The sequence below is a fragment of the Eretmochelys imbricata genome, chromosome 3, assembly GCF_965152235.1.
Source record: "Eretmochelys imbricata isolate rEreImb1 chromosome 3, rEreImb1.hap1, whole genome shotgun sequence".
Taxonomy (NCBI): domain Eukaryota; kingdom Metazoa; phylum Chordata; order Testudines; family Cheloniidae; genus Eretmochelys; species Eretmochelys imbricata.
The window spans coordinates 69,717,941-69,730,207 of NC_135574.1; the positions used below are offsets into that span (position 1 = coordinate 69,717,941).

General features: G+C 36.4%; 1 protein-coding gene across 6 annotated transcripts in view; it reads right to left on the reverse strand.

The window, feature by feature from the left end:
* Positions 1-12,267, reverse strand: part of BACH2 (BACH transcriptional regulator 2) — a 271,810-nt gene that overhangs the window by 66,304 nt on the left and 193,239 nt on the right. For all 6 annotated transcript variants that reach the window (XM_077812822.1, XM_077812823.1, XM_077812824.1 and 3 more), the window contains one exon: positions 6,167-6,421. In XM_077812822.1, the coding sequence (XP_077668948.1) occupies positions 6,167-6,409 (243 nt within the window). In that variant the 5' untranslated portion in view covers positions 6,410-6,421. The remainder of the gene's footprint in view (positions 1-6,166; positions 6,422-12,267) is intronic.

Consider the following 12,267-nt stretch of genomic DNA (forward strand, 5'->3'; position numbering starts at 1 on the left):
TGCAGTGAATGAATCTAAACAATGGTACATATTCCACACAATGAATCTATAAAACTGAATGCAAAGTAAAAATCCTTAAGAGAAGTGGTTTCCATGCTTGAGCATTAATGAGAATGGCACTGGTGGTCTCAGGCTCATGAAATATAAATGTGTATAGGGCTTGGCTTTATTAGTAGCTTTGAGGGTTTGATGGCTGTAACTCTTGTCATTCCACAGACAGCTCTGCAAACAGAGGGGTCAGGGGTAGCGGATGCAAGTCAGATTAGTGTAGTCTGCTGAGTCAATGACAGAAATTATTCCAGCCAGCGACTGTGATTTGCAAAGAACATTAAAAGCTGATGCAGACATGAAAAGGGACTACTGCTTTAAAGCCTATTACTCTCTGAGAGTTAACATTAGATATTCCTAATGCTGCTTTTTGGAGTACCAAGGGAAGAGGAGCTTTTGTAGTTGTCCATCACTGGACAGTATCTCCCCAACTGAGGAACAAGGATTCATGCAGATTATTTTATCCTCACATTGTCTTTCCCCTTCCACATTTATACAGAACCCTTCCATTCCAAGCTCCCGAGGAGCTTCCTCCAAAGGCCAGTCAATGAATTCCTTAAAAATATTATATTCATATGTACACACAGTGTACACAGAGAGAAAGGAGGCACAGTAAGAGAATACTGTTTATTTCTATAAAGATAAAAAGGAATAGTAATCTCCTTCAGCCATCAGGGTACTATAATAGTTCACCTCCTGCATCCTGCCTTTGATTTTCTCCTGAACCCAATTCATCTATTCATCTTTTGTTGGCTAATTCCAAGCATTTTTTCCTCAGGCCGGCAGGCTGGCATGGATAACTAACAGCTGCCAGTATTTCTCATTGCTATTGGTTAAGAAACACACTAAGGTTAGATGCCTGGTTCCATCCCACCCTAGGTGCTGAATACATTAACTTTCCAGCATACTCAGCCTTTGGCAGTCTGAATCTCTCTCTCAGCCTGCATTTCTCCTTTGCATTTCTCCTTGGAAAGATTAACTACCCCAGGAGCGAGTCCATGAAAATTAAAGAAACAGATGACAGATTTTAGAGACTGGTCATCATGGAAAAATGGCAAATTTTACAATGGGCCCCAGGTTAAGGGCAAAAGCCTTTATGAAGGCAAAGGCATTTACTACGTAGTGTGAGTTATCTCACTTCTAAACATCATTCTCCAAATAGTGAAAAACAAAAAAAATATGACATTTCTTTCTCTCTCCTGGTGGTGCTTATTAGCCGTAGAAACGCTTATTTAACCACTCAGCATCACCTGTGGATTTTTTCTGACATTAAAGTCCACTTCAGACAGTAGAGGCACTGGGAACCACAAGATCAAACAGATTCAAGGGAGGAAAAGGATGCAGATAGAAAAGTTAATTGAGAAGGAGAAAATCATTCTTATAATGCCAGTCGTACCTGTTGGTCAGTTGGTAGAGCGACAAACCTGCCATTCCAGGTTCTTGCATCTAACACTTATAAGTCAAAAATGCCAGAGAGAATTCCGTAGCATTCAAAAAGTTACCTAAGACTCTTAATCTTAATGGATTTGCCTTCTTGAGTTCCTAAAATTTGTTCCAAACACTAAAATCTAAAAGAAAAGACAAAACTGAAAGCAGACCTGTGGATTCTGGCTTTGGTTATGTTAGCTTGGGATTCTTATTTTCTTGTGACAGTTGTTTTTAAATGCTTTCAGAGTTTAAGTGAAGTCTCAATTTTCAGGAAGCAAAGAGAAATGAGATATATAATCAATGCTTTTCTTCTGTTCACCTTTTGGCTTCTAGATGGGACTAAATGCCCCTGCACTTTTATTGGCAAAGCAAGGCAGGTAATAACCGTGAATAAGAAACCTATTCTTAGAAGTACTGGCTCTTTCTCAAGTAAAGTACCACTACAGCATGAATGACTCAATCATCTACTGAAGAGCTATTACTTGCAGTGATGAAGCAATGTTAATTGGATAATGGCCTGCTGCCAGCTAATATTGGCATGACCTACAATACCCTTGGCTGACAGCCACGTATGTCTCTCTATCACACCTTATTTTTTGTAATCTGGATGGGAAGTGGAAGCCATTAAAAAAAACTCCCAAGTGATATTTAACTTCTTATCGTGAATTAAAAGCTTAATTAAGTGCCTTGTTAAAGGAACGAAGACCAGTTCCTGTGATTAAATAAAACACAACAGTTAGGGATATGAATAATTTTAGAAACTTAATATTTTCCAAGAAAAGAATTAATTAGGTTCCCTTTTAACAAGAGCTGCTAGGATAAGAACCTAACAGAAAACTACTGAAAAATAGGACAGTAAAAAATAAATGTACAATTTTTGGAGAACAAATAAAATCAAGTGAGAGGAAAACTTTTATAAAATTAACATTCATAGACGTGGTTCTTAATAATTCTACTTTGCAACAATCTATGGATTTATTACATGCTCATTTTTCTAAGGGTTGTCTATATGCAAATTAACTAATGGTGTTATCTGAAATCAATTTAGTTGGACCAATGTAAAAGGCTGTGTGGATACTCTTGAGTTGATATAAAAATAGCCTGTACTAATTTGGCTTAAGTTGATTAGGAAAAGGTTTAAACTAAACCAAAATAAGCTACTCTTAAAGCAACATAAGAGCATCTAACACAATGGTTTGCACTGGTTTAAAAAACAATTTCAATTAAACCAGTTCCACTTTCTGTGGGTAGGCAAGGTATGATATTTCATTAATTTCAATATGGTAGAAATGAATGGATTTTTTAAAAAACACAAATGATTTTAAATCAGTCCATCCATTGTTTAAACTAGACAACCATTATAAATTTGAGAAGGGTCCAGATGACCTAATTCCAGCTTCTAAACAGAAAACAAATCTGCAACTTAGTCTTCAAAGGAAGATTTATTTTTTGGATAGTTAAAAATAAGCTTCTGTTTAATAAAACAAAACCAAACAACCCAACTCAGATGAGCTAAGTATTAACATTAGGTAAGTATGTTGGCAACTGATTTTATGCTTTTCTGTACACCAGTGCCACATTTAAGCCTTCACTGGACACTAACTCCTATTTTTATGATTTCACATTTATGATAGCACAAAGAGAACCTAAAACTTGATGCTTATGTGGCTGGTTTAGAAATATTTTTGTTATATTACAAGTGCTTCTTACCCTTTAGTGAGTTTTTGAGCCATCAGGGCTATTTAAAAAGGATAACTTAAGGGTACTTTTGTTCTTGTGGTACCAACTATATCTCAAAGTAAATTAGCCTTTTCTAAAAACACTACAGCATTAAGTGTTTATAGAAAACCTCTGAGTCTGAAAAGTTTCTTTGCCTAGGATACAGGTATTACCTAGTGAACTAGAAGGACTACAAAATAATCATAATAAATGTGTAATTAAATGCTTTGTCGTATTTTCCTGACCCCTCTTGCAAAATTTGAAGGTTTTTTGATTCTGCTAAAGGAAGCAAGAAGCCCAGGCAGCCATCTTTGATGATGGCATACAGCTTCAAACATATAAAGTATAGGAGTCTATCAAAACAGCCAGATTAGAACAGCCAACAAAAGTAGAGAAATCTGCATATGCACCCTATAGTAACTGAGAAATTACTGCACTGTGATTATGCATATCCTTGTGCTCCAATTGGTTAAAAATGGTTGTTAGACAATTAAAGAATTTACATACATATATTTATTCAAATAAACCAGTGATTGAACAAATCAGACCTCTTAGCCTGTCAGCACAGGGATTTACATATGTAAGAAACAAGTACCTATACCGTATCCCTGCTCTGACTGAAATAGCATTATCTCAGTCCATCTAAAAGAAGTAAAACCCTGTTGCCATGTAATAAATCTACGTCAATGAAAAACTAACACCACTTATCCCTTACATAGTACTTTATATTTTCAGACCACTGAAAAGTATTAAAAGCCAGATTCTCTGCTAGTATAATTCCACTGACTTCAATGGAGTACGGTAGCAGAGAATTTAGTCCTAAATCGCTACAGCTGTTTTGCATTTTGCTTATTTTTTTTAAGTAACTGTCTCATATTAACCTGAAAATAATGCTTATACTATTTATTTTAATGGTGATTGTACATAATAGAAATCATGTATGGCTAGAATGATGTTACTTATGTGGAAGGAATAGTCTTTATATTTTAACAGCCGTGTCACTAGGTATGTTTCATATTCTCTCTTTTGTAAAAAACTACCAAAAGTTGCTTTGCAATAAAGAGACTGCATACATCACTAAGTTAAATAGGTTTTTCCGTAGTAAGATTATTAACTAACATTGTGTAGAAACATAATGCAGGTACTAGTGTGTCCTATATGATATGAATGAAATCTTAACGAAATGGCACTGGACTACAGCTTATTTATGATGAATTATTTTTTACCCCATTTTATTTTTAGTTTGCAAAGTCACGTTGAAATTAATCGGGTACTTGCATCATCTATTTCAATCAAGCTGTGTGTAAATCAGCATAACCAGCAGTAATACGGTATAGAAATATAATGAATAGCAAGACTATTCTAATCTCTGACATGGTTTAAGTGACAACTGTACTGCTCAAGGTGCAGCTTTTTGACTGCCTTAAAACACAAAGTTGATGTACAACTAAACATGCTTTAAGGTCAATTTAAACCTTCAAAAGCCAAGAAATTTAGAGACAACCTAAAAAATATATTTTAAAGACAAGAGCTAAGAAGTTAGACACAAAATTATCTGAAGGAGCCAGAGGCAAAGGGGCATTCAACACATAACTGACTGAAGTTTACTGTTTTAGTTTCAGGACTCATGAAGTTACATTCACTGACTTCCACTGTTATTCATTTATTTGTACCATGATGTAACATCAAAGCTACAGTATTATTGTTGATAATAATTGTTTTAATATCAACAATAAATGGTGCCTCAGTAGAGCCAGCCCACAGGGAATCAGGTATATAGAAATTTTATGTAAATGGCCTTATTTTAAAAATGTTATTTTAATTCCAATGGGTATAAAGTAATTAATGTTGAAACAATTTATTAGTCTCTTATCAGACCCTAGAACACCATTTACCTACCGATCAGGTAGCTTCATGCTCCTCTGACACTCCACAGATAACATCTTTACTACCATTGCATGCCTGTACAAGAGAGCAAGAAGACATAGCAGCCCCAGTGCACCAGGTGAGTTACCTGGCATAGTGTATGTTCACCACAAAGTAGTGGGAAGCAAAGTATTTTGTGACTCTGATGTGTCCAGGGGTTTCAGTCCAACATAACATATCCTCATGGCAAAGCCACAAGTAAGCCCTGTGTAGCTGTTAAGTCAGACTGATGCATGCTAGGGAATCACAATGTAGTGGGAGCCAGCAGGTGTTATTTCATGGGAAAACAACAAAAGGTAAGCTTTGCAGTGAGTTTGGTCTTTAATGCCCTCTGTCCATTGCTATTTGGGACATTCTGTATCTTTAACACCTACGAAATTATTTTCCGAAATAATTTGTTCAGCACATTTTTTCAGCATAAATCACGTGGCTTGAGGCAGTAAAATATCATACCAGTGATGAGCGGAAGGAAAAGGAAACAATGCTCAGCGAGAAATACAGGGAAAGGAACAAGAACCAAAATACTCACTGCTGAAACGGGGAGGGTGGCAATGAGACCCAAAATAATGCAACAATACAAATGATTTTTAAACAGTAACCCACTTTCTCAGAGCCAAATGGCCCTTTTAAATTTCCTGTCTAGAAAACCAGAAGAATATCAGGGTCCACATAACGTACTGAATGGTGCTATAGTCATTAAGTGACCTCTGTTTGGGTACTACTCTTTCAGCAGTGGCGAGAAAAGGAAGCTCAAACATTTTAAAGCTTTGCTATAGTAACTGGTTTGAAATGCTGGCTGCTTTTTTCCAGCAGAGATGGCTCTGTGAATACGTTCATTCTTTAACTCTCAAGGGGCATCCAACAACTCTTAACCAACCAAAACAGTAAAAAGCAACAGTCACGTACAGTCAGATCCTAGAATCTGTGCTACATTTGGATTTATCTTTTAAGACCTTGATGGGTTAGCTGACTAGTAGCGAGTACACCATTACTGCCATGTAAGATGGGTTTGTTTTTATAACAGAGGAATAATGACATACTGTACCTCCTCTGGCAGGCTGACAACCAGGTCATTTTCCGTCTGCCCAACCAGTGCCTGCAAGAAGTATTCACTGCAAGCAGCCAGCACAGCCCGGTGGGCTCGAAACTCTTTCCCCTCCACAATCAAAGTCACATCACAGAGAATATCCTGCTTCCGCTGGTCATTTAGGCACAGGAGGATATTGGTACAATGGACTGTTGACTCATACACATACATGGGGGATTCAGTCTTCTCATCCACAGACATTCCGTTCACACCCTAAAATAGAAATAGCAACAATAAGGAGAGATATTGCTGAAGAGTTATTACAGCGATCACAATTTTAACAGCAAGAGCGAGACAACATCATAATTTGCGTCCTGCAAGATCTAGGCAGCAAACTGCTGAACTGCTGATCAGCACATTAATTCTTAGTCTGAACAAAGAACTCAGAAAAGTTACTTGGAAAGACGTTTACATTACAAGCCTTTATTCTACCCCACTTTGTAGGCTCCCCCCACCCAATATAAAATCAAACTAGACTTCAGATTAGTCCACAAAATGTGTACAAATAAAAGACTACAAATAAATACTTAATTCTTTAATTGTTTAAGTAATTACACATAAAACTTTGGAAAATTAGAGGAAAAATAAAAACATGAGAATATTGGGTCTTCCACAGAGACAGCAGGTTTTGACCCTTGTCCTTCTGTTGTTGTGTTATGCCAAGAAGCCTGACATTTAAGTTGAGATGTATACATTCAGGTGGGCAGTGCTTTTGGAATTTACACTGAAAACCCAGGCTTAACTGAGAAGGAGCCGGGAGCTGTACGTGACAGAAAGAACCCACCTAACTATGATGATCTCATTTCTTATTGTCTCAATAACAGATCTAGTCATTTTTAAAGATCAATGGGGGTGTGTGAAAGACTTTCAGAGAATTTAGAATTAATTTATTACCAGGTTGAATTAATTTTATTACCAGGTTCCATGGCTGAAGCAATAAAAATTCATTCGCTGTTTAAGACATTTATGGAGAAAGCAAAAGTAGTTTCTATTTCTTATCTTTCCAAATTAAGAAACCAAGGTCCTAGTCTTTCAAGCTCATGTGTGGGAGAAATTCTGAGCCAGGGCAAAGCAGCAGTGAAGTCACTGAGGGGGCTTGTTTTCACTACCAGGATAAGTTGATTGAAGTTACGCTACTCCAGCTACAGAAATAACATAGCTGGAGTAGACGCAGCTTAGGTTGACTTACTGTGGTATCTTCACTGCACTGCATCCACGGGAGATGCTCTCCAGTTGACTTACTTTACTCTTCTGGGGGAGCTGTAGTCCACCAGAGCGCGCTCTGCTGTCGATTTAGCAGGTCTACATTAGACCCGCTAAATCAACACCCGCTGCATCAATTGCAGCAGTGTCAATCTCCCCAGTAGCAAAGACAAGACCAAGGTATCATGTGGGTGCAGAAGAGTTTGCCGCTGTCTAGAAATTTGTAGAACCATGGGTTAAATAATTTCTATTTATATGATGCACAATATCCACTGCAAGAGTGCAAACAGGGAGATTCCTGATCTGTTCCTGACATACAACTCCCTGCACATTTGAACAAAATTATTTTTTCTTCACTTACTTTCATCATCATCATCACTTGAGGGACCCCATGTGTAGCTGAATAATTAAAACAATTTATTCCCCACTCTTCCATAGCTTTATGGAGAGTTCTGTTTAGTACTGAAGTCAATCTTATTGTTTGCTTTGCTTTCTTGTTCTAATTTTTGTGGCAAGAAAAACAATGGAAATGTATTCTATGCTATATTTAGCCTTGGCAGGCAGAATTTAATTTTAATTTTAATTTTTTGATAATTTCAATGGATAATATTGATCTTTATTGTTAAGCATTTTTTTTAGATTATCAAATTAACAAATTAGTTAAATTAAAAAATTACAAATTAGTTGTAGGAAATTATAGGGGAGAGGGAGGATCCAGACAAGAATAATTTACTGACATTAGACATAAAGATTCAAAAAGTTAAAGCTTTATAACCAATACAACACACATTGTCAACATCACATATCAAAATACACAAAGTATATATCCTTAAATCAAACTCTAATAAGTTCTCAAGAAGCAAATTTTATTTTTTACTTTGCCTATCTGTAAATTTCAATTATCATTGATATCATTGAAATTTTGTTGTTGTTGTTGGTTTGTGTGTGTACAGTGAAATCAACATTTAACGACAAAAATCTAATCCTTCCAAGCCTACCTATCAGGGAAGATTCAGAGTCATTACAGGTAATGGTTACAAACCAATTGTTGATACAATATAGTTTACATTACAAATACCTGAATCTACAGTAGGAAACTGATGCAAAATTCCTCATTTGTTAAAAGCAGGTCTTTTAGACAATTTTTACTTGAATAATTATAGTTTTGTGGGCACTTGTACTTGGTAAACTCAATTCAGTGCTATTTCTGTTGCTCCAGATTGAAATCTATATATTTTTCCTAACAATCATCATGCTGCAAAAGATCCTATGCATTCAAAAATCTAGCAGGAAAAGGCTTCAAAATGGACCTGTTTTCTACACGTAAATGTATACTCACATTTTCAATCAAAGAATATTCCTCAACTCAACTAATTTTAGGAATTCATAAATTCCAAGTTCAGAAGGGATCATTGTGATAATCTACTCTGATTCTCCTGTATAACACAGTCCCTAGAATTTCCCCAAAGTAATTCTAGACCATATACATAGATGATATTCTGTCTGATTAGGGACAGCAGCAATGGATTAATAAAAATAAAGTTTTAGACTTCTGTAAAGCAGAGAGACCATGACTGAGATCTTGCTTCAATACAGACATCCAGATTGTTGACTCTGGAATCTCAGAACTACGGTGGGAATTCCTAACGAAATGCTTATGACTATTTTACACTTACTGATGAAGGCCAAGATTTTCAACAGTAGGTGCCTAAGGTTAAACTCCTAAATAAGTGGCTAGATTTTCAGAAGTGCTAAATACCAGTCATCGCCCTCTCATTTGATTGTGTCTTTTTATAGGCATACACACAACTATCTATCTACAATTGAGGGGTGTCATTTTGGTTTTCTGCAGTTTTACTTTTTCTTATGGGTTTGTGTTCTTAAATTGAGAAAATTTACACTCAAAAATTCTCATGAAGTGAGATTAATGATCAGAAATGATTGCAATCATTTTATTAGGATTATGGTAATGTAAAAGAGAAAATGATACTTAGCTCAGCCCACTCACAGCTTTCTGTATAACTGATCTTAGATATTCATGATAACGTAAAATAATGTTTTAAGTGGTCACTCATAAGTGGTGTGAAATGTAAGATTTTACAAGAAAAATCTAATGGGAAAATCTGAAAGTTGCAAATGACAATTAAATGGAGAATGCATATTTTTTCAGGCAAATCTCATGTCTGTAATGTCTGAGATGATTCTGAAACTGTACCAGAAACTTGAAACCTGGCAGATAAAAAGAATCAACTATATTTTCAGTATTTAAAAAAAAAAAAAAAAAAAGACACTTTGCCTTAAGTTGTTAATCCTAAAGTTGTTAATACTAAACTAATCCGTTTAGTATAGTAATAGCACAATAAGCAAATATTTGTGTGAATCAAACACTGAATTCTTTGGTTACTAGTTAGTAATTTCCTTCTTTAACTATTGCTCTTATCAAATTTTTAAAAAATATTTATGATAAAGCTAGTGGAATGGTGAGAACATCACCATGTGTTTCCCCACTGGTTACTCAGCAAGCCTTTAACTAATAGGAAAAGTGTTGGCCTACGGAGGTCCCTGATTTGAATGCGACCTGTACTGATTGTCACCACCAGCCATTTCCACTGCAGCCAGTGGCTAGTAGGTGAAAAGAATTTGGGGTCTAAGCATAGTTTCTTGTACCCCAGACAGTTATTTGTTGCCATGTCCTATAGCAGTGGAAGTGGAGGGCCCAGGCAGCCTTTCTGTACCAAACCACCATGTTGGAGAGGGGAGGCAGAAAAGGCTCTTATTAATTCAAGTATTGTGTGAGGGCATCATCTGGCCCATATGAAGACAAAGTTGACTATTTACACAATGATGCGCACGCATTAGGTCAGGGATATGTCAGTGAGAGAGACAGACACTCTAAACCAGGGGTTCTCAAACTTCATTGCACCGCAACCCCCTTCTGATAACAAAAATTACTTCACAACCCCAGGAGCAGGGGACTGAAACCTGAGCCCTCCTAAGCCTTGCCAAAGCCCTGAGCTGTCCGGGCTGGGGAGCCAAAGCTGAAGCTCAAGGGATTCAGCTCCATGCAGTGAGCCTGCAACCTGAGTCCTGCCACCCAGGGCTGAAGCTCTCAGTCTTTGGCTTCGGCCCTGGGTAGTGGGGCTCGGGCTTCAATCTCGGGCCTCAGCAAGTCTAAATCAGCCCTGGTGATCCCATTCAAAGAGGGTAGCGACCCACAGTTTGAGAACCGCTGGTCTAAACACATCTGCTGTAATATGCCAGAAAAGGTTTATTGGGTGTTGCCTCAATTTGACTACAACATTCAATTTAAGCATGAAAGCCAGCAACTGAAACTGTGTAATTTACCATTTAGAATCACAGCACTGGATCCAGTGCAAAATGAATACAATGAAATGCTCGCAAACATACTACAGAGACTGCATTAAGCCCTGTAAAAAGGTTCCTCTCAGTTTTCTCTTGATCAAGTTAAGAGGATTGATGAAGTGTTGTATTTTTTAGCTCCATTTAATAAATTACATTCTCTAATTAATTTTTTCAAAAACTAATCACTTAGAATAAGGGTCTTATGAATAACTGTTAAAAGAACTGCTTGAGCACAAGTAAGAATCCCAGGTTAGATTTAGTTAGACTACACAGAAGAAGTGCACAGAAACTGTCTGACAGTATTTCTTATCCAACAGGATGCAGACAGTATTCTGAGCTTTTCTGCTGTTACACTGACTGCAAAAGATACCACAGGGAATTCATGCGAAAATAGCTATTTCAAGTGGTAGTCAAGAAATATTTAATACTCCTTTCAGGATTAAAAATCCCATACATCTTTGTAGAGGGAAGCCATTTAGTGCCTCAGACAATATGCACTGTAGTTCTAAAGTGGAAATAAGGGAAACTGTTTAACAGGTCCCATCCCCACACTTTCTCCTAAATATCTTGCTCCATGAGGATTACTTGCTTAATAATAGCAGAAGTTTGGTCTTAGAGGAAACCTATCAAAGTTTGACCCATCAGTTAACAAGTTCCTTAGAGCTGTGAAAAATGACCAGCATTAAAATCTATTATTGTGAGCTCTTAATTATTTACATTCCCATAACAACAAAGGAATCATTTATAATCAATAAAACCATTTATATCTTTGCTGCATTCCCTTAAAAGAAACTATTGAAAAACTTAATGATTAATTCAGCAGTTTCGAGAGCTCACTAACAACAGTAGACTATACACAAAGGTCTCTTCAGTGAACTCATTATTTAATTAATAAATGTTGAACACCAAACAGTTCAGAGTCATATGAAACTCCCAAGTATTGTGTTTTAACCAATTAATTATCAATTACAGCATCATAAAATATCAGCACAAAAATAGAAATAATGAAATTTAATAATACATTATTCTTCTTAGTTGCCACAAATACTATACAAGAGTGATTTGGATTAATAATTCATACAGCAATAATGTATCAGGAAAGATAATTATACAGTGCCACAATTCTCACACTGATTTTTGTAATTACAGATTACAACCGTGTTAGCAATTCAAAAAGGTTAGAGAGCAGGAGTAATTTGCTAGGTCATCTTCAGATACATTAATGTCTTTTTCTTTCAGCACCAAAGATAATTGAAAATACAACAATGGACCAATCAAGACTGCATGGGCCTGCCTACTGCCAAATATACTGTACCTGGGCCTTAGATCCTTTGTAACTGAGTCCTTAGTGATTAGCTTCTTGTATTGTTTAAATAACCTATGCTGCAAAGCACAAGGTAAATTGCCAAGTGGAAAAAACCTCACAAAATAAAAAAATATTCTTCAATACTTAAGAAACGAGATCATGGACTATACTAGAGGACAATGAATAG